The 23644-nt window shown below is 43.3% G+C and overlaps 1 protein-coding gene and 1 long non-coding RNA gene across 3 annotated transcripts in view; one reads left to right on the top strand and one right to left on the bottom strand.

Annotated features, from left to right (window-relative positions):
* The window catches only part of LOC149324029 (phospholipid phosphatase 1), a 125104-nt gene that overhangs the window by 6393 nt on the left and 95067 nt on the right, over positions 1-23644 (bottom strand). For both annotated transcript variants that reach the window (XM_089495620.1, XM_089495626.1), the window contains exon 4: positions 23587-23644. In XM_089495620.1, coding sequence (XP_089351746.1) covers positions 23587-23644 — 58 coding nt within the window. The remainder of the gene's footprint in view (positions 1-23586) is intronic.
* LOC149324030 (uncharacterized) lies at positions 559-23641 on the top strand. The gene is made up of 3 exons (XR_016277777.1): positions 559-682; positions 22319-22473; positions 23569-23641. It is a non-coding gene; the product is annotated as an uncharacterized LOC149324030 (long non-coding RNA).

The raw sequence follows: 23644 nt of genomic DNA, 5'->3' as shown, positions 1-23644 counted from the left end.
ATTCCCTTTACTTCACATGTTTCTCAAATTAGTGCAAACAGAAGCATGAGCCTGAAACTCACAAGCAATAGCAAATGCTGACGCCCATCTAATCACCAGAAGGAATATCAGCAGTCTTGCTATGGTCTATGAAACAGCAGCCTTTATTACTATTTAATGAATATCTTGATCGGTAAAGCCAAAAACGGTTGTTATGAGGAAGAGTAGAGAATAACTGAACAAGCAATTTAATGTGTCGCCTCCTGCATTAAAAATAATTAAAATAATTAGTGGTAACTGCACTGAGTAAAGATGACAGTATTATTTATTTCCAGCCATTTCTCCAGACCAAGGACCCAAAAATAAAACAGATCCAGATTTTTTAAGTAGGTAAAAAATATAAAGAGATGTTGTTAAGAACTAATTTAACTGATTACAGAATTAAAATGAATTGAAAACACATTCATTTAAAAAAGAGCAATGTAGACATTAGCACACACTTAAAAACTTTTTTTAAAAATATGTTAAGTGCTTTAAACATTTTTATCTTTTTAACTGTTCTAAAAACAATATTATTGTTTTAATATTGTTATTATTATTATTCCCAGATGTTGCTGGAATAAAAAGGTCTTCACCAATCAGTTGAAAGATGAGAATGGAACCCATCTAGCCTCCCTAGGAAGGGAGTGCCAGAACCTCTATGGTAACCATTCCTCTAAAAAAATAACTTTCCAAGCTCTCTCAATTTGACAAAATTGTAAGCCCATTCCTACGTTGTTGCCAGGCCCCATCCCCTCTTGCCCATCCTCAAACTGAACTGGGACTAAACCAGAATAATCTATTTCAGGATAGAAACTGCTACTACTGTTACGTGGCCTATAGCTGAAACCAGCATGATGTAGTGAGAAGAACTATGCCAAGTCAGGTCTTATATTAGTGATCAGCTCCCTTCAAGTGTCGCCTACTAATTGCACTAACTGCACTCCATTAAGGGAAAGGTAATTTTTTCAATTACCACCAATGGCAAGACTAGAGAGTAAGAAAACTTATTATATATGTTAAGTGCTTACAAGAGTGAGAAAGTTAGGAAAGAAGGCTGTGGAAGAAATGCTAATGTCAAGGGCACATTTAACATGTACTCTGGTTCTCAGGAAAAGGAGGAAGGCAAACAATGATGTTTGTAAAAGGAACGTTGGGTACTTACCGTGACACGTTCATTTCCTGCAGAGAAGGGTCCTGGCATCCTGTAATCTGGGTTTAGCTCCTCCTATTTGCTCCTGTAGGCAGGGACAATAAACAAAAGACCGGCCCCTATATAGGGAGGAGCTAGCCCCCCTGAACCTCAGTCAATAACAAGCCAAGCGACTAGTAAGGTCAATCAAGGAACTGAACTTTAGTAACATCAGCTAAGGGTTAACTAGAACACCTTAGAAAAAACTAGTCCAAGAACAAACAAGAACTCAGAAAAACCGATTCAGCAACAAGAAGAAGAACAAGGCAGGTCCACCAACAGGCAGGCAGGGTCGGAGGTCGCAGGCAGCACCCGGGTGGGCAGGATGCCAGGACCCTTCTCTGCAGGAAATGAACGTGTCACGGTAAGTACCCAACGTTCCTTTTCCCAGCAGAGAGGGTCCTGTCCTCCTGTAATCTGGGATTTACAAAAGCCCTCTCGAACTGGGAGGGAGGTGCTGCTAGGAGACTGTGGCCCCCGACACAATCTGTTGGAGGACCCTCCTTCCAAATGACGTCTCAGCGGACTGAGACACGTCCAGTTTGTAATGTCTTATGAAGGTTGAAGGCGACTTCCATGTGGCCACCCTGGAAATATCTGACAGGGAGGCGCTAGTGGCCAAGGCCGCAGAGGTAGATGCACTCCTGGTTGAGTGCGCCATCACCCCCTCGGGTGGAGTGAGATCAAGAGTAAGGTAGTTCTTTTGAATACAAGACCTGATTCACCTACTCAGAGTCGAGACTGGTACCTTGGACCCCAAAGAGCCCAGGCAAAAGGAAATGAACAACATCTCAGATGACCTTAAGGTTGAAGTCCTCTTGATGTAGATTTTGAGGGCTCTGCACTCATCCAATGTGTGCCAGGTCTTTTCCAAGTCCTTCTTAGGATCGGGGCAGAATGAAGGCAGGAGAATGTCCTGTGACACCTGAAAGGTTGAGTTGACCTTAGGCACGAAGGTAGGGTCTGGACGAAGGCACACTGAGACAGGCTTAAAAATACACAAGTCTTTACGTACCGACAGGGCCCCAGCTCTGACACCCATCTGGCGGAGGGAATGGCCATGAGGAAGATGACCTTGAGGGAGAGGTGTTTGAGGAAGGCCTCCCAAAGGGACTTGATTGGCCCAACCATCAGAGCCTTTAAGTCCGTGTTCACATCCCAAGATGGAAAACGATGTCTGGTGGGCTCCCCTCAACAGCCTCTTAATGTGAGGATGGCTGCCATTCTAGCTGCTCTCGTATGGAGCAGAAATGACGTGCTGGCAGACACCTGCCTTATAATCATGTTGGGTCAAGTCCCTTCTTAATGTCATCTTGGATAGACTATACCAGGTCAGCCACTGAAAACCTGAAGCAGTTGATGAGAACTTGCCTAAGCAGTGGATTATGTGATCAATCAGAATAGAACCTGATCTAAACTGGACCTATGGCAGCTTCCAGCCTATCACTGATCACCTTGCAATGAAGGTGATATTAAGGTGATTTCATTTGTAGTAATTAAGACTTACCACTCTGAAAGAGGAATGTTAATGTCTGACCTCCAATTAAAATTTCAAAACAATGTGCAGTTCTTTACTGGAACATCTGTGAACCTGTGTAAAATAAGACTAATCCCATGGTTAGGCAAAGAAGACACTGGATTAACCTTTATCTCGCAGACATTGGTGAGTCCATGCAGAAGCATAGATGCACTCTGTGTTAACAGGGCCTGTGGTCAGAATGAACTTGTCTAGAGACTTTAAAAATCACCCCAAGTCCATGTAGCAGACTATCATCAACCTGTACGAAGGCTGAGGGGTCTCCCAGCTGAATGAACTGCTGACTAAGGAGTCATGAAATGGGAACAGAGGGCTTGGCAAAGATAGCCCTCTGGTATCTAATTTCAAGGAGAGAATTTTCTCCACAAAAAGGATCTGTCAAAGGAACACAAACCTAAATTATAGTGGGCCCTCGATATGTGTTGGAGTTGAATTTAGGACTTTGCATGGATACCAGATCCATGGAATTTGAAGTCACAGAAAATATAATGGTATAGTAAAATGGAGTCTCCTGTATAAAATAGTCAAATCACAGTTTGTTTTTTGAATGAATGAATGAATATATATATATATATATATATATATATAACAAGCTGTGCTAGCAGAAAAACAAGGCATAGGCACTAGGAAGTCCATTTTCCCAGCCTCAGAAGGCAGTGGACAATGGTGTTGTTTGGGCCAGACCTTGGCATGAAAGCCAAATTAGACACTCCCCCACACAGCAGCTAACCTATAACAATAAAATCATAGAAGGATGAGACCACAAGGGCCATCAAGTCCAACCCCCTGCCATGCAGGAAATCACAATCAAAGCATGCCCAACAATATGAAAAGGAATCTTGTAGCACCCTGAGACCACTAAAAGAAAGAGATTGGCAGCATGAACCTTCATGGCCTTGAGCCCAACTCATCATATGCATACCTTGTTACAATGGGCCTTCCAAACCAGGCAGCAGCTGAATGGCAAGCCCATCAGCAGGCATTCTTATTTAAAATGTAAACTATCTAGCCAAGGTAAGAGGTAATTGTGATCTTTGTGGCAGACTCTTCAGGGCTGTGCAGGATGTCTGAATGGGATTTGAAGCAACCCCTTAGCAGAAAAACCTGATTATATTGTTTTAAAACACTCCTGGAGGAAGGGGAGATTCTCCCCCCATGGAGAGGAGTCTGTTTGTCTGTTTGTTTTTTATATAATTTTTCTTAACTCCTTGTATTAGTGAGAACCATTTCATGGAAGAAACTGTATTTTTTAGTTTCTTCCCTTTAACAGGCATCTCTCCTATGAAGGAAAGGAAGACAAGGGGAGCCACCTCTCCTGAGGCTATCTGACTGAGGTTCCCTGTGTTCTATAACAGGAACATAACCCTTTTGCCAATAAAGTGGAACTTGGTTGGTCACCTTAATCCAATATATCTATCATCTCATATGAGATGTTTTTAACAAAGATCCTCAATGCATGAAGCATTAGAGGTCTGCTGAGTGACCAGAGGCCCTCTCCTTGCTTGTTACCCTGTTTATTAGCATTTAAATGAATCTGTATTGTTAAAGCTTATGCTCTTAATGAGAAGTGCCATGGCTGAATAACAGTTTGCACAAAGGAGGTAGAACCATGTGCTCATCTTATGTCTTAGGCTGTTCCAGCTAAGGCAAAAAGGCTGTGGCCCTAATGGAGACAGAGATGGATGCCCATGAGGAAGGAAGAAAAATCATCATGTTGGCTTATGGCTAGCCCCTTTCCTTGTTGACTTAGTTTCCAGGTATCTTCTCTGGCCTGGAAAAAAGAGAGTGGGTGAGCAGAAACAGCACAACTCAAACTTCATGGGCTAACAGTAATAAAATGAACACCAGAAAAAGTTAACCAGTATCTCTTGTAAATCTGAGCCCTCAGACCTGTTGCTGTGGGGGCTCTCCCCTCCTTTATTTGCCCCATCAAGGGAGGCTGCCTGGGCAGTAGCTTCTTCCAGGCATTGAGGAAACTGCTCCTGGGTTAGCAGTGACTGAAGACCATGGCTAATCATGGGTAGGTAGCTGCATATGGCCTGTAGTGTAGCCCTGATATTCAGAGGGCATATTGTTTTATTTATGTTTAAAAACAGACCCAACTTCAAGCTGGGGTTTAGAAGCTTAGCCCTTTTAATCTCAGGCAGGCTTTATAGTAACCTGGCTGAATTATAGAAGATGGCTTGGTCCTCAGCTCCCTTCCAACTTGCATAAGTAGCTGGGAAGGGAAGAGGGGCTGCTGTGGGACATGGCTCTACATTTACCTGAGGCATGTCTGTGTGCTGACAAGGATAATCTCTGATGGAAAGGAGAGGCCCGCTGCCATAGTTTGGGGCAGCCAAACACAATTGGAAATGAAGGGAACTCTCCACCCATGATATCCACAAGTGGCTTCCCCCTTTTTATTGTAATGTTTGGGAAGAGAACACAGGAGGATTTGTATCCATGTGCTCTCGCATAGAATTCTTGGGTTAGAAGAGACCCCAAGGGCCATCCAGTCTAACCCCATTCTGCCCTGCAGGAACTCTCAGTCAAAGCATACCCGATAAGATGGCCCTCCAGCCCCTGTTTAGAAGTGGGTGGCAGAGGCCATGCTCTCTCTGGGGAGGACATGAGGCCATTTTGTGCTTTTTTGTGGGATGCTCTGTGGCAGCCAAAAAGGACCATTTTAGAGTTGGAAGCTTCAGTTCCTGCTGGGCCAAGTGCAGCTTCATTTACAGCCATGCGGCTGTACCACACAGAGGAGGAGTCCTCTGCCTCCTTATACACCATCTCATTATAAGAATTCAAAAGGAAAGTACAGGAGCCCTGGCAACACCACCATGTGTTTCCCAGTCTGCAAAAGGATCGCCCACACCTATGGGGTCCTGGGTGCCATTGGGGCCAGAGATGGGAAGGAAGGGGGAGACCAAGGGTTTATGCCCCCCATCTGCCCTCCTGGCGGAGTCCCAAACCTTGTGCTAGGCATAGTGCCTGCAATGGCCCTGGCAGAGGCCTCATGGCAATGCCTGCCCCAAGAGAGGGCATTAGATCTGGCAAAGGTTATTTGGTGGCTGGAGAGAGAGGGCCCCTGGTACTCACCCTTCTCCTGTGTCTTCTGGCTGGCTTGCCTCTCCGATGTTGGCCCTGTTTCAGACTGTGCAGAGGTGATGCAGAGAAATCCCTTGCCATGGCTTTTGGCTGGCCTGTCCTCTGAACTCTGGCCCCAATGGGCTGAGCAGGGATGTTGAGAAGGGAAGTTTCCATAACTTCCGGCCAGTTTCCTCACTGATCCCTGGCCTTAAACAGGCTGGGCAGAGGTGGTGCAGAGAAATCCTTTGCCATGGCTTTGGCTGGCCTGTCCTCTGAACTCTGGCTGGGCAGAGATGCTGAGGAGGGAAGTTTCCATGACTTCTGGCCAGTTTCCTCACTGATCCCTGGCCTTAAACAGGCTGGGCAGAGGTGATGTGGAGAAACAGAGACATGGAGGGGAAACCCCTCACCATCTGTTCCCACGGCTCCCATGTGCTGCAATGCTGTTTGCAGAAATATCCTGTGCTCCCACCATGATAGGGGGTAGCTTTGGAGGAGAGGGAGAGTCATTGGCAAAGCCAAGACCTTTCTCCAATCCTGGGAGCCCTTGCCATATTAAGTCCTTCTTCATGTTCCCAAGGCTGCCAGAGAAATGAAGAGAATAAAAGGACTGGAGTGGCAGTAGTGGAAAAGCTGCAGAACAACAGCAAACACATCCCAATGAGTCTCCCTCTGAAGCCAGCTCCCTCTGTTGAGCTGGCAGACCCTGAGCTAGGGAAGCCTGAGCTAAGGATGACCCTTAGCCAGTGCTCTTGGGGTCCTCTGCCATAGCCACCACCAAAGAAGGGGGGAAAGGCAGGGGAGAGGAGAAGGGAAGGCCAAGAAAACTCACAAACTGCTTTTGGAGAAGGAAAAAACCTTGCTGGCTCGAAGAAACACATCCTGCTAGGAGCATAGGCAGGAACAAGACTGAGGTTCAGGGGGGCTAGCTCCTCCCTATATAGGGGCCGGTCTTTTGTTTATTGTCCCTGCCTACAGGAGCAAATAGGAGGAGCTAAACCCAGATTACAGGAGGACAGGACCCTCTCTGCTGGGAAATAAACATCATGGTTGTTACTTTTCTCCTCAACTCTTTTTGCTTTTATCTTTAGATACTAGCTGACTTTATCTTTGGTGGTCCTCTTTTAAAAGTGCTTTTAATTTCCTAACTTGAAATACACCCCCACAGCTCCTTTCTAGGTTGTGTTTGCAGAATGTGGTTAAACTTTCATTCATAATGAAAATACAGTCTCTTCGCCACATACATCCTGAGCACAGCTTTCCACCCACTTTCTGGTCGAATGCTCCATTTCCCCCACTGGAGGTTCAACATGTACCCCCTTTAGGTGAAGCGACAGACACAAGCTGAAATAAGTAGGGAATGATTTGCTGTTATAAAGGCATTTATAAGCATTCACAGTGAGCAGAAGCTGCAGTTAAAAGCATTTTTGGAACCACTGGGGCGTATTTTCCAGGAGATATAACCAAAAAAAGGATTAACAGTAAGCAATTAATTATTTTTAGTTATTGGAGAGGTTTGACTTTTTCTCTAAATAAATGTTCTTTTCTCACAGATATCATACAGCCTTGTATTTAGAGCACAGAATTTTCTGTGCTCTGTACAGTATCTTCCCATGTAGGCAAAAGAAAGGCAATGTAGACCATCCCCTGAAATACCTTCTTTCATGCATTAAGGCCCTATTTCACTACCAGCTTTCATAGTAAGACCTTAGAGTATCCCAGGCAATAGAGTAGTGCAGCAAGAACATGGGAACAGAGCTCCAGTGCTTTCTGGCATCATCTGTTCATGTGGTGATATGTTAGCGTTGTGGGATTTTGGGACTGACAAAAGATCCCTTAGTACATTGCATGTGAGGCACTGGTTTGGGAAGTTATAGTCCAAAACAGACACAAAACAAACCCTCTTTTCTAAGCTCTGCTTTAGAACGTGATTGGCATTTGCGTGTGTGAAAAACCCACAGACAAAGACATGCCTGAGGAACAATAAAACTGTCTGGAGTGTTTAGTCTCTTCTCTCCCCAGTGCTATCAAAGTAAGGTCCTGCATTTCAGAATTTCCACTGCCCCACTCTGATCCCAAGGAGGCCATTCCATGGAACTGCATTGAAACAAAATGTCTAACAAAATGAAATTCAACACAGAAATGTAAGGTACTGCACTTAGGGCGGAGAAATGAAATGCAGATATAGGATGGGGGAGACTTGGCTGAACGAGAGTACAGTACATGTGAAAGGTATCTAGGAGTCCAAGTAGACTACAAGTTGAACATGAGTCAACAGTGCAATGTGGCAGCTAACAAGGCCAATGCGATTTTAGGCTGCATCAATAGAAGTATAGTGTCTAGATCAAGAGAAGTAATAGTGCCACTATATTCTGCTTTGGTCAGGCCCCACCTGGAATATTGTGTCCAGTTCTGGGCACCACAATTTAAAAAGGGCATTGAGAAAATGGAGCGTGTACAAAGGAGGGCGACTAAAATGGTGAAGGGTCTGGAAACCATGTCCTATGAGGAACGACTTAGGGAGCTGAGGATGTTCAGCCTGGAGAAAAGAAGAGGTGATATGATAGCCCTATTTAAATATTTGAATGGATGTCATATTCAGGAGGGAGCAAGCTTGTTTTCTGCTGCTCTAGAGAACAGGACCCAGAACAATGGATGCAAGCTGCAGGAAAAGAGATTCCACCTCAACATTTGGGGGAACTTCCTGAAAGTAAGGGGTGCTCGACAGTGGAACAAACTCCTTCAGAGTGTGGTGGAGTCTCCTTCTTTGGAGGTCTTTAAACAGGGGCTGGATGGCCATCTGTCAGGGGTGCTTGGATTGAGAGTTCCTGCATGGCAGAATGGGGTTGGACTGGATGGCTCTTGGGGTCTCTTCCAACTCAATGATTCTATGATTCTATGTTCCTTATCCCAGGACAGGAATGATGGCAGTTCATAATCTTTGCTTATGAAATTGAAGCCTACACATAAGATTCACACATTATACAAACACCAGCCATTATTTCATTTAGACTAATTTTTCAGAATAAAGTTATCATTTCAAACAAAGACTACAGAAGGATAATACTTCAAAAGGAAAGAATATGTATGTAGGATCTACATTGCAGGAAAACAGGGATAAGATCCAGCTGACGAGTTAGAACAGGGGTAGGTAACCTTTTTGAGCCGGGGGCCGGGTTGCTGTCCCTCAGACAACTGGGGGTCCGAAGCCGGGGGGGGAGCTTCCACCCTCCAGGGGCGGGGCTGCGTGCCGGGGGTGGAGCTTCCACCCTCCGGGGCAGAGCCGCATGCCGGGGGCGGAGCTCCCACCCTCCAGGGGGCTTGAGCGCCCCTCCCAGGCCCTTCCTTTCGGCTCTTCCCTTCAGCCGAAAGGGCTCCAAGGGGCCCTTTCAGCCGAAGTGGAGGCCGAAGGGAAGGGCTTGGGCGCCCATCCCAGGCCCTTCCCTTCGGCTCTTTCCTTCAGCCGAAAGGGCTCCAAGGGACCCTTTCAGCCGAAGGGGAGGCCGAAGGGAAGGGCGTGGGCATCCGTTCCAGGCCCTTCCCTTCGGCTCTTCCCTTCGGCCGATGGGAAGGATGGCCGCCGGAGTCCTGCTGGAGTGCTCCGGCGACCGCAGCGGGGCCCCTACAGGCCTGCCGCATGGCCTCTCGCACAAGCTGCCCATAGATCGTGCAAGAGGCCCTGCCGCTCGCGCAAGAGGCCAAAGGCTCCACGCATGAGGTTCTGCTGCTGATTGCCCCGCGCCAGCGGCAATCAGTGGCAGGACCAGGCTGGGCCCGGACTCAAGGCCTCGGCGGGCCAGATCCGCTGAGTTAGAAGTATGTCATATTTTCAGACTTAGTGGAAGTTAATCCACTGTGTTTTTATGGTCTTTACAACACACATTAAAAGAAAGCTGAAATTCTCAAGCTAATGTATTAGATCATGTCTTGCTGCTTGCAACTATAACTTCCCAAGTACTATTTAAAAACCTCATGATTTCATAAAGCATATCTTGTACAAAGACAGCAATAGCAGGACACTGCTGAAGTACAATTACCACTAATATCAACATGGGTTACATAAAAAGTCATTGACAAGTTGTATATTCTAATTATAGTTGCAGGAGCATCAGATATAGGTTATCATGTGCTAAAAGAGCATTACCCATTTTAAAGAGGCCCCATAGCCACAGATATAGGACACCCAGACAGCAATTTAAAGACAGTAACAGATGGCCACTCACACAAGCACAGAACACACACACTAGAAGGCTACTTACATGGAAACATGCTTCCACCTCTATGAACAGTGAGCTGACTACTGACAGCCAGCTACTCAGAAACATTTCCTCTATATAATATTAAACATCCAATTTGCATGCTGTATATTTATTTTCCTTTAAAATGTTATGTTTTCACAAATTATTAAGTGTTGTGGCAGCTGAATGTTTTAAATTAGGTTGTTGTACAGGCTAGTAAAAAATAACCTATCATTATTTCCCTGGCTATGCTAAGGAGAAACTTTGCAAGGAGACCCAAGGTTTTGGCCTCATGTCATGTAAGCAGCATACAGCGAGATTAAAGGGGGGGGGGGGGGGGATATTGTAATTTTATGTATTATATTATATTGTATGTGGATGTTTTGCTGTGAGCTGCTCTGATTGTCTTGTTACAGATGAGCGGGATTTATTTATTTATTTATTTATTTATTTATTTATTTAAGAAAGATCCCTCTGCATTCTCATTCAGACTGACACAGCTAGGTCTTTGTAAAACGGACATTTGCCCACCTTTAACTGACAGAACACTTGGGAGATCCATATACTCTATTACATGAATTGAATAGCCATGCATAAAATTCCATCACATTACTTAAAGCCATCAAGGTATATATTTAAGCTACTAATGGGACTGTGACTAGTAAAAGTATGTTTTAAATATTTTGTCACTGCAGTGCAATAACTGCAGCATGGTATGTCTTCCCTTTTTTCCCCCTAAGTGCGAACGCAGTCCCCCACTACCACAAATTATAATGTCTTCCCTTTAAGGGAGTGTGAAGCAAACCACAGAAAGCCTCATCTGTTCCTGGGCTAGCAACTGACCTTCCTAAGGGGTAGGGTGCAGTGGAGAAACATAAGTGTGAGTTTTTAATTTGTCTCTAGTCATACCTTTTAATCCCCTCAGCTCTTTCAGGAAAGAACTGCTTGTGACATGATGTTCTCTCAGACCGTAATACTGTGAACACAGACTGCTTCAAACTTGACCTCGTGCTTCTATTTCTAATGATTAACAGCAACAAAACTGTACTTTAAAAGCATTTTCTGCATAGATGAGGAGGATAAGCTTTTCAATTGTGTTTATCAGGTCACTTAGTCCTTTGGGAGAGGGAGAAAAATACCACAGAGGGGTTTGTGTTGCACTGTTATGGACTGGTTATAAAAGAATCCTATAGCAGCTTTACAAAAAAGAAAAAGAAAAATGCTAGCATAAGTTGATATACTTTTTCGCTGTTTTGAGTCCCTATATTGGGAGAAAGGCAGGATATAATAAAATAACAACAACAACAACAACAATACACATAGCAGGGTGGGGTGGGGCAATGTAATAGGAAGGTAAAACATGTAGGTGATAACTTCAATGATGTTAAGGAATTGTTATAGGGACAAAGGTGGGAGACATATTTTACATACAAACAAACACAAGTAGATAAATATGAACAGTGACAGACATTATTTTTTATTATGTTGAGATGGACAGTAAATATTACAAGCACAAGTCCATGTCAAACAAAATAATAAATGACTGGTTCACATTTATGGTTTCCCTATTCATATATGAGTTCTGGTAGATTATTATCAGATCTCAAAATGGTATGATCTGCCTAATTGAGAGTTCTTTTCATCAAATACTCTCCTTGTGTTTCTATTCAACATACTGAAGTCAGTGATGGAAAAAACCAGTTGTACACATAACTTTGGACAAGATCTTTAAAACTCCAGGCTATATACTATAGCAACATGAACCAGAGGAAGGCAGTAACTCAACCTTACTTTAATTACCTGTTTGATTACTTGCTGTTTCAAACTTATGTGAGGTGACCCTAAAGTGAACCTAGCACAGATTTTTCTTGAAACGGTTTAATGGGGTTTGCTTTTTCCTTCACCCCCTCTGAGGCAAAGAGACTGTGGCTTGACTAAGGTTACCCTGTGAGTGGGGTTTCAAACTCTAGCCTCCAGAGTCATAGTCCAATGCTCAAACCACTACACCACACTGGCTCCTAAAGGTTTGGTTAACAACTAGCAGAAAAGCAAAGATCCTGCATTCACATTTACTTCTTCTTTGCACAGTATAAAAGTCTTAACCTGATCCCTCCTCATCTCGGTTCCTCTAGCCTCCAGTGGGGAACATTTGGCCTTCCAGTGTTTTAGACTTCAACATAATGCTACTAGTCACATTCACTGGGATTTCCAGTAATTGTAGACTCAAACTCTGGAGAACCTAAGATTCCGAAAAGATTGCTAGTTTATTATTGTTCAAGTTCCTAAACCACTAGTGTTCAAAAGTATGAAACATCATGCCCTCGAGAGGACTTCCAAGAGAAGGTAATTCAGTGTTCTACATAGCTATTAGCTTTCTCTCAGGACTAGCGAAAACAACATTATCGCTTAATTTATACAGCTCAGAGAATATAACTAAATTTTATACAGAAACCTATTTTTGCAAGTCTAACATTTACCTAAGAATGTGATTCTATAAGACATTCTGGTTTTTCACCATCTGACAGAAAGGACTTTATTAAGCACTGTGAGAACAGTTCAGGTTATGGTTAAATCTCATCTCAGCATCATGCACAAATCAGATCTGTCTATACATCTGTCTCACAGCCCAGTGAAAGGCTAAGGACATACACAGTCAACTTCTCTTGAAGTATTTGGTCCAATAGGAACCTTTATCCCGAGAACAACTTGCTGACTGACAGCTTCTCTGAGAGCTATCCGAAGCTGTACAACCCGACCCCTCAGATTCTCCCACACCTACAAAAAAAAAAAGTAACAAGCTTGCCTGCAAAAGATATCCTCCCTAGCATAACATCTTTACTAAAGACTGAAACAACATGCAGGCATCTGACTAACATCTCCAATTGTTGTTGTTGTTTTTTCATCCTGTGTGGATTGTAACATCTTGCCTGATGAAGAAACCATGGAGCTTCGAAAGCTTGCAATAAGTATACTGTGCATTTTGGTTGGCCAATAAAAGGAATCACTGATGGAATTTGTGTTTGTGTTTGTTAAATGGCGAACACAGCTACCCCGGCAAACCATCTCTCTGTCATTTTCATTTCTCCCAAGCTGGAGATGAGGGGTGGAAATAAACAGCTTTTTCAATAAGTGGCAAATGACAGCTGCATTTTCATAACCAAGGACATGTCCAATTTCCACATTAAGTAAATCTTTCCATTTCTGAGTCAGTAAGAATTAGGGCAGCTGCCCAGCTAACCAGAACTAAGATTCCAAACAAGAACAGAGAAAAACCAAAATCCACATCTTAAAACCATGTTTTTTCTACCTTAAACTCTTCCTTAATTTTTATAACCTTAAAAGAAAACCATTATTCAGCCATTCCCTGCCCTGTTATGCTGGCCAAAAGAACAGACAACATTCCCTCAACTGTCCACAGAGGAATGTGCATAAATATGAATCATGCCTTCATTCAGCTCCCTTCATCAAGAACAAGCAACCCCTTGCAGCTTGTCCATTGCACCTTGTAAGGAAGCAAAAGGGAGGGAAGGGTGCTATCATTAGCTCACTTGGTTAAAGCATTCCCCGCTTATTACTTGGCAACCAGCAATATTCCCATGGCATACTAACCATGCTCAGTTCAATGGGAACAGCAGCATAAATATTCTGTTATCTGGAAAGAATGTATTACTCAGTAAAAATATTAAACAGCCAAAATAAGATCCTTCACATTGCACAGGCTTCTAGTTCCTTCCTTGTGGCACTCATGTGTCCTGATATTCTAAGGTGTCACTTCTAATCTAAGGCTAAGCAATATTTGAAACTCTGACAATGTCCATCCAGTGATGTCTCTCAGACAAAACTTTCTGATGTTTTGAAGGGAAATGGGGATAAAAAGGAATAGGCTTTCTCACTTCTGGAATGTACAGCATCCTTTCGTGTGCCCAGCCTCATCCTTGCTGTATTTTACAAATAGACAAAAATACATCTGTTTTCTTCAAGTGTCAACGGAAACTGATGCTGGTATACCTGGGTTTTAATATGACAAATTTTGTTTCAGCAGTTTAATCACTTAACACATGAAGCCATTTTGATTATGAGTTGGGAATATGCACATCTTTTTCCTTTCTTTTAAATTAAAAAAATACATGCTCAAGTTTCATACTGAGGAGGAAAAGAGCAAGTCAAGGAGGCTTTAAGTACAAGAGGCAGGACAGCACAGTTGAGAATACACTTATTAGACTGAAGATCCTGGATGTGACACATCTGCCCAACCTCCCATCCAAACCTTCCCTTTTCTCTAATACAGTCCTACAACATGGCCATTTTGTGACTGGTGGAGACAGGGAGAAGTAGCAGAGAAGAGCTCCAGGAAAAAAAATCAGCCAATAGTACAAGAGACTGAAGAATAGAAAATTAAACAATTCAATCTGTCCTTCTCTGTAAATATGACAGGAATTAGGCAGAGACTCATGGTGACGGGCATCCTCTGGAATTTTCTGTGGTCCCAAGGAATGATGTCAATTGCTGTGTATCCAGCTGTAGGAAAATAGCTAGATACTTCTCTGCTGCCATCCCCTCCACCAGCCAGGATATGGTCAGGAGGAGAAGAGAGGCTGCAAGAGAGAAAAGGTGAGGGTTGAAGTAGATTTTGCTTGTTGCATGGCCAATACAAAATTCTGATAGCCATAACAACAAGAAGAAATAGGAGTTATGATGGTGTAATTTGAACTTACACCACCATACTTCACTAACAGGGTGCCAACTATGCTGTTTTATAGTCTTCAAAAATGTCACACACAAACCTCATCCTTTTGTCTTTGGCCCTGTATACCGCTGAAATTTAATCCCATTCTTAGGATGAAAGAGGTTCTCAGTTCTTAACAGTAAGGTAAAGGTTGGAATAATAAGGACTTCCAGATGGACTGCATCTCACAGCACTTATCATTGGCCGTGTTGGCTAGGACTGATGTTAGTAGCAATCCAACATCATCTGGCAGGCTGCATGATTCTCAATTTGTGGCAAGAATGGCACTAAGGACTTCTTGATTAACTTAGTCATAACTCCAGGTCGGAGAAGCAGGTTCCCTGCCTTTCTAGAATTTGAGGAGAGATCATCTGCCCTCTGGCTTGTACAGAAATGGCCATTCGACACTGGGGTTAATCACACTGGCAGGATACTATTACTATAGCAAATTCTTATCTGATTCGCAGGGGTATTCAACTGCACTGCTATCTATCCATATACTTTAGAATTTCCTGTATGAAATATCCAGAAGCTTTGCTTGTAAGGAAGAGCATGTCCCTGGTATCTCCAGGTAGGGCTGGAAAATATTCTTTGTGAAACCATGGAGAGCTGTGACAGTTAACATAAACCATTAGTCGTCTTCTAGATAGAGCAAGGGTTTGACACAATATAAGGCAACTTCCTAGCCCAACAGTTTACAAAATTAACAAAAACACTTGACTACATCAGCCAAGCAAGCAATTGCTTTCTTGTGTAAGGTCGAAGGCTTTCATGACCTGCATCCATAGTTTTTTTGTGGGTTTTTTGGGATATGTGGCCATGGTCTAGAAGAGTTTATTCCTAAGGAATAAACTCTTATAGAACATGGCCACATCACCTGAAAAACACACACACAAAAAAAACCCTATATAATTTCTTTCTTGGCCAAATATATTGAGCAGGGGTTCCCAACCTGTGGTGTGAGGATCCCTTAGGGCTCTGTGTGCACATCCCAGGTGCTCTGTGGACGCTCCAGGAAAATGAAAGATATAAAAATAGAATGAAATTAAAGAATAAGAATATATTCTCATATATACTCCTAAACATCATTAACATGTAAGACATAGGGTAGGCCTCTTAGGGGCTCTGCCATAAAAATAAGAGCTCCGCGGCTAGAACCCCTGCTCTAGAAAAATCAGCTAAGAGTGGAGAGAACTGAAGAGTGAGGACTAATCAATATAATCTGTCCCACTCTTTAAAGAATACAGGAATCAAGCATAGGTTATAAGGTAATAATAACTGCACATTTGTCACTGCACTGAAAAAGGCTCCAGAAAAATAAAACTTCTTTGGTTTCATTTACACTTTTCCAGATACTTTTAAATAGTGGCAACAATTGAGCAAATACTCATGAAGAGAAATTTGGGCATTAATTCCATCCAAAACAATGCTCCCAATGACCATGTTCTTCAAGAGTTCTCAAAGATTATTGCCAATGGCTCCGATCGGAGCCATTGACAATAATTTTTGAGAAGTCCTGGAGAACAGGATAAGTCCCAGCAGACTGGAGGAGGGCAAATGTTGTTCCCATCTTCAAAAAGGGAAAAAAGAGGATCCCAACAATTATCGTCCAGACAGTCTGACAGCAATACCAGGAAAGATTCTAGAGCAGATAATTAAACACAGAGTCTGTGAACATTTAGAAGGCAACTCCATAATCACAAAAGTCAACACGGGTTTCAGAGAAACAAGTCATGCCAGACAAATCTAATCTCTTTCTTTGATAAAATTACCAGCTTGGTAGATGAAGGGAATGCTGTGGATATAGTATATCTTGATTTCAGTAAGGCCTTTGACAAAGTTCCCTGTGACATTCTTGAAAACAAGCTTGTAAAATGTGGGCTAGACAAGGCAACTGTTACATGGATTTGTAATTGGTTGACCAGCCGAACCCAAAGGGTGCTCAACAATGGCTCTTTTTCATCCTGGAGGGAAGTGACCAGTGGGGTCCCACAGGGCTTTGTCCTGGGGGTAGTGCTATTTAACATCTTTATCAATGACTTGGATGACAAAATTGGAGGCATACTTATCAAATTTGCAGATGACACCAAATTGGGAGGAATAGCTAATACCCCAGAGGACAGGATCAAAATTCAAAATGACCTGAATAGACCAGAAAGCTGGGCCAAAGCTAACAAAATGATCTTTAACATGGAGAAACGTAAGGTACTGCACTTAGGGCGGAGAAATGAAATGCACAGATATAAGATGGGGGACACCTGGATGAATGAAACTAAGTGTGAAAGGGATCTGGGAGTGCAAGTAGACAAGTTGAACATGAGTCAACAGTGGAACGCGGCAACTAACAAGGCCAATGCAATTTTAATAATAATAAATAATAAATGTTTTATTTGTATACTGCCCTTCCGTAAGATCAGGGCGGTTTACAGCATTTAAAAATACATAGAAATTCCAATAAAACCATATAACAAGTTACATCAATACACTTCATAATAAAAACAAAAATAAAACAACAACAGATGCCCCCGGGTTAGCAACCATTGCCTGTGCGGCCTTTGCGGCGGAGGGGCCTATAGGACTTAATCGGGGAATGCGATTTTAAACAGGTAAGTCTTCAACTCCCGTTTGAATTGGGCCAGGGAGGTAACTGAGCGGAGCTCTATGGGCAGCGTGTTCCAAAGGGCCGGGGCGGCGATGGAGAAAGACCTCCTTGTAGTGGAGGATAACCTCGCCCCAGGAACCCTAAGGAGTTGCTGCCCAGATGTTCTGAGGGTGCGAGGCGGAATGTATGGGGAGAGGCGGTCCTTCAGGTATCCTGGGCCCAAGCCATTTAGGACTTTATAGGTCATTACCAGCACCTTGTATTGCGCCCGGAAGCGAATGGGCAGCCAATGGAGGTTTTTTAAAACCGGTGTTATATGGCTGGCCCTGGACGTGCCAGTGACCAGCCTTGCAGCCATGTTCTGCACCATTTGAAGCTTCCGGGTTTGGTACAAGGGCTGTCCCATGTAGAGTCCATTGCAGAAATCCAATCTCGAGGTTACCAGGGCATGTACCACAGTTTCAAGGTCCCTCTGGGCCAGGTATGGGCGCAGCTGGCGAATAAGCCGAAGCTGATAGCAGGTGCTCTTGACCGTCGCATTCACCTGAGCAGTCAGGTGAAGCGACGAGTCAAGAAGCACCCCCAGACTGCGCACGGAGTCCTTCACAGGGAGCGTGACCCCGTTCAGGACGGGTGGAACCACCGCCATTCCTGGGCCAGGGGAACCTATCACAAGTACCTCCGTTTTCTCTGGATTCAGCTTGAGTCGGTTTTCCCTCATCCAGCCCATTACTGACTCCAGACAGGCCGCATCAATAAAAGTATAGTGTCTAGATCAAGGGAAGTAACAGTTCCACTATATTCTGCTCTGGTCAGGCCCCACCTGGAATATTGTGTCCAGTTCTGGGCACCACAATTAAAAAAGGGCATTGAGAAACTGGAGCATGTCCAAAGGAGAACGACTAAAATGGTGAAGGGTCTAGAAGCCATGCCCTATGAGGAATGACTAAGTGAGCTGGGAATGTTCAGCCTGGAGAAGAGAAGGTTAAGAGGTCATGTGATAGCACTTTTTAAATATTTGAAGGGATGTCATATTGAGGAGGGAGCAAGCTTGTTTTCTGCTGCTCCAGAGAACAGGACCCGGAACAATGGATGCAAGCTATAGGAAAAGAGATTCCATCTCAACATTAGGAAGAACTTCCTGACTGTAAGGGCTGTCCGACAGTGGAACACACTCCCTCAGAGTGTAGTGGAATCTCCCTCCTTGGAGGTCTTTAAACAGAGGCTGGATGGCCATCTGTCGGGGATGCTTTGATTTGTATTTCCTGCATGGCAGGGGGTTGGACTGGATGGCCCTTGCGGTCTCTTCCAACTCTATGATTCTATGTCCATTCTGTGTTTCCATGGCCAAACAAAGTCTGATTCTCTAAAAGCTACTTTTGAGGACCTCAACCTCCATAGTCACAAAGGGAGCATGTCCAGTGACTGTACTGGCTGGGGGGGATCTGGCAGCTTTAGTTCAAAAAAATAATTTTCCCATCACTGTACAGGTTTGTGTACACCCTTTTAAAAGACCACTAACCCACTGTAGCAGGGTCGGTATTTTTTGGGAGGAGAAACAATAAGCATTCACCACAGGAATTACAACATTGACACAGACAGTGGCCGTTACAGTCCTGGGTTTGTGGCTCAGCATGTTGCTGTAAGTATGTAACTGACAAGCTGTGGGCTCTGCCTGTGGGCCAGAGCAAACACTCCTGGCTGAAAACAAGCTTTGACTTCTTACACTCTGGAGGAAGTTGAAAAGAACGGTTTGAAAGGAAAGCTGAGGTGGATTCAGGGGAGGCTGAGGCTCCACTGGTTTCTCCAGCAGCTCTACAGAGCTGTAATCTAGTTGTCAATGTGGCCAGTTCCACTACCATATCCTTTTTTGCTTCACTTTTTTGTTTTTGTATGCGTGCGCAGTTGGTCACACCAGGCATACATCAGATTCCTCCAGCCCTCAAGAGGCTGGAGTTTCAAGCGTCTGGTTCTGATTAATCTAGGCGGTGTGAGTAATGCCACATGTTAGGAACTGCGGAGTTAAGAGCAGCACGCAACTACAGCTGGAGTCGAGCGTGCAAAAGGCAAGATAAAGCTGGCCATAGAGAACATTTAAAACAGGTTAACTAACAGATGCATCAGACTTGACTTGGGGCCAGTAGTAGAATTCTACATTGCCACGTGGGAAAGTTAGGAGCCATGAAATGTCAATGCAGGGAGACAAACAAGAACATCTGTATCTTGTAAGCAGCAAATTGATACAACAGGCAGAACCACCCATAGGGTAAAGACCTTCCTTGCTGTACAAAACACAACCACTAACTCATTAAGGATTAAGAGTATTCCATACAGAGACAAATTGCACAAATATTTACAAGGTTTTCTCTAGCTCATTCTGGATAATACCCATGAGGCAGAGGAAAGAACCTGTAAGAAGTATGCACATTTACTAAGCCATCACTAGAACACATTGTTAAGTTGTCAAATGGTTGTCTGATTGGAAGTCTAACATTTACCTAAAAAAGATGGTGGAGCACATGGCAATCTCAGTGCATTGGTAGATGACAGGCTAATAGGGTAGGGAGAGAGGACTGAGGAAAGCAGATAAGCGAGATGTAAAAGTTGTCACATTTACAAGTTGCTCCAGGATTCTAAGATAGTGACTTTAAGGTGTTTTATACTGTTGCCTTCCTCAACTAGATACCCACACACATCTGTCGGGCTACACATCCCATCACCTCCATACTAGCAAGTACTGATCGTAGTTGCAGTCCAACAAATCTGCAGCCCAAACCCTTAAGTGCTGCTCTTTTATATACACATCTTCCTATGGTTTCAAATCTGCTTTGGATTCCCTTACCATGTGAAACAAGGGAGCAGGCCGAACTATCTAGGACAGGCCCTTTTCAACAATGGTACCAAGAATACAGATCTCTTCCCCGTTTATTTCTGGTTTTCCAAGGTAGGTCTTTTTTCTTTATTTCAGAGTTTCAGTTTTATCTCATTTCCAAGATATTTCAAGGGCTTTTCTGGAATGTAAGAAGGATTTTCTTTTGGCTACTTCACTCAATTTGATGATTAAGAGTATGTCCAGATAAGGCAAACCACCATATCATCTAGAGCATATGGCTAGCGATCATGATGCTTGCCTAACTGTCTGACTCCTCAAGCCCTTAATCCCTTCTGTTAGGACTAATTTTAACTGGAGATTTCAGCAGATTAGAACATCTACCCAAAAAACTTTTGGAATGTCATGTGTCACCTTTCCCAATACTTTGCCATCTAGAATTGAGAAGAGTTCTGGAGAACTCAAAGAAAACCCAAACATGCACATTTTGTGAGTTTATAGTTGATTTGACTAAAGATGCTGCCCATCTGTGGTTTTCAAATTTGGGGTTATCCCTGTAAACCAATACAGCATCTTTCTTTCTTTTTTGGAATTACTAAGATTATGTACGTATCATGTATATTCTTAGGATGAGCAAATAAGCACATAACGCTCCTTGCATTGAAGGTACTGACCAACACCTCACTTCTGGAGCACATTTTGCATGAGTAAGCGTTCCAAATTCAATCTGAAGTTGGAAGATGTTACAAAAGTAATGCCAGGAAATATTTCTGCCTTAGAGAGCAGCTGCCAGGCACAGGAGCCAATATCAGACTTGATGGGCCATGGATGTGCAAGACAGCTTCACAGTGCAGTTCCTTTAACACAAATAGAATCACACAAGGTCAGCAGACACCACTGTTGTTACTATTGCCACTGTTTATGATAAAAAAGCATTCACTTCATAGAAAGTGATTCAAAACCAAAACAGGAGCCAAGAACAAAAACAAGAGATCTAACTGCAGGTAACCAATCAGACAGCACTTAAGAAATGCTCTCTGCCGAAAACAAAAAACAAGAAATATAATAAATGTCACTATAAGCTAGAAGACCAGACTTGTTACTCTGCGGGGAGCTGAAACACTCTTAAAATTTATTGCAGAGAGTGAGTCAAATCCTACAAATGGAGACTGTGGCCAGGTACACAAATACCAGAATTTGTGGAGCACACGTATGAGAAGTAAACAAACAAAATGTTCTTCCCATGCACAATCCTGCAGTAATAAGCATTTCTATTTTTTTTAAAAAAACTAATCACAATTTTTTTAATATTTTAAGTTTTTCAGAGTATACAAAACCCACAAAATGTCCAAAACAACCCCTAAGAATAATCTATGAAATTCATTCCTACATGACTCACAGAAAAAATATAGGCATGTGTGTATGTTTTTCTGTTAAGTACAGCCCGTCCTCGCCTTACGCGGGGGATCCGTTCCGGATCCCTCTGCGTAAGGCGAATTCCGCCTATGCTTGAGCCCCATTGGAAACAATGGGGCTCGTGCGCGGCGGCGCGGCGGCGCAGGCGCACATGCCCATTCAATTGAATGGGACGCGCTGCCCCGCGCGCGCGCCACGGCTTGAGCATGTACGCTCAAGTCCACGTATGGCACGCCCACGTATGGCGTGGGCGCACTGTACTGAAATTATGGTGGTGTCATGAAATTAAAGTCACCATTCTGAGTAGCTCATCTGATCTACTTTGGAAGATACCACTCCCTTGACTAAAAAGAAAAAATATGCAATAGCTAGATAAACTGTGGCAAATTTGTTTGGGTGTCAGACTATGACTCTGGAGACCAGGGTTCAATTCCTGCTTGACCATGAAACCCACTGGGTGACCTTGGACAAGTCACATGTTCTTAGCCTTGGGGGAAAGCAATGGCAAATCTCCTCTGAATAAAGCTTGCCAAGAAAACCCCATGATAGGTTTGCCTTAAGGTAGCCATAAATCAGAAACAACCTGAAGACACGCACCACTACCACAAGGAATAGATAGAATGTACCCTGCCCATGTCTGAGTGGCAATGGGCACAATTTCTCCTTTTCCTTCCTTGGATTGTTTAGACTGCTTAGAACAACATCCTTCTTAACGCTCAACTTAAAAGCAGGCTGACCCATATCAGTACCCAGATCTCCTAGCCTAAACATGAAATTGGAAAGAGAAGACCCAACTGGTTCAGCCAAAGCAAAAAGAGATGCCATTTTACAAGCATCCAGAAGTAAGTTGCCCAAGCCAACTATGCTACTTTGCAAAAGTCTGGTATGCTTTAGGGATGGAGAGAAGCTAAAGGGAGACTAAGGGAGCTTGACCCAATTGGTGGCACAGCCCATGGTTCTTCTTTGGAATGCCCAAGATTCAGGCAATTGACATTTGCTGCGGGTGTGAGCTGATCTCTTTCCAGGGTTGGCTCAACCACACTGGCAGATCAGGCAGCTGCTAAGATATCCTCTCAAGGATGCCTTCCACATCAAAAAAATTGTTTATCAAGTACCACACTGGTAGCATGGCTAACTCACTGGTAACAACTTAAAACAGCTCTTTGCAGGTTGATTTGCTAAATCACAATTTGAATATTTCTGAATCCTGTTACACTCTGATCCCAACCTCACAATTATATACCTGTTTTGAAATACCTGTGACTTAAAATTGCACTTATTAGTGCATCTGAAGAAGTAGACTGAAAATCCACAAAAGCTCATGCTAAAAGAATTCATTTAGATTCAAAGGTGCACCCCCTTTTTCTCTTTTTTCTTTTCTTTTTTCTTCATCTTCTTCCTTTTTTATGCCATGATAACCAAGGGCTTCCTGGCATCCTCTAAAATATTACAAGTTATGGTTTACACTCTCTAGTGATGCAGGGATTTCACCAATAAACAAAATAAACTTGTCTTATAACGTCTGCATAGATTCAGTGCCAACACATCTACATGTTTAACTGTCAGCTTGCCCATTTCATTCATTTATGTGCTATTACCATAACAGCAGTCTATTTCCAAATCTTGTTACCAGGCTAAAATGAGGGACTTTTTTTAAAAAAGGATAAAATGCTGGTCAACAACCTTTATCACTTCTTTAACTATATATTCTTTTGACCCACAAGCATTCAGAATAATTCAGAGCAAGATAACATGCAGTGGTCAAACATTCCAGCCTTGAGCCAGATTATCTCAGAGCAAACACCCCCATCCCACCCTATTTTTTGAATTTAATGTTTCTCTTGTTAAAACAGCCCAAATGAAATGCTGAGGCAGCAAACATTTTAGCTTCATGCTATGAAATATAAGGATATTTTCCCCTTTTAACATCATAACAGGCCGAAGGATATACTTACTGCTAGAAACAGCATGCAATACATGGAGAACGAAGAGTGACCAGAATAAAACGACAGC

The sequence above is a fragment of the Sceloporus occidentalis genome, unplaced genomic scaffold (genome assembly GCF_023333645.1).
Source record: "Sceloporus occidentalis isolate IW3139 unplaced genomic scaffold, rSceOcc1.0.p SCAF_1, whole genome shotgun sequence".
In the NCBI taxonomy this organism is placed as follows: Eukaryota; Metazoa; Chordata; class Lepidosauria; order Squamata; family Phrynosomatidae; genus Sceloporus; species Sceloporus occidentalis.
This window is presented reverse-complemented; position numbering and strand designations above follow the sequence as displayed.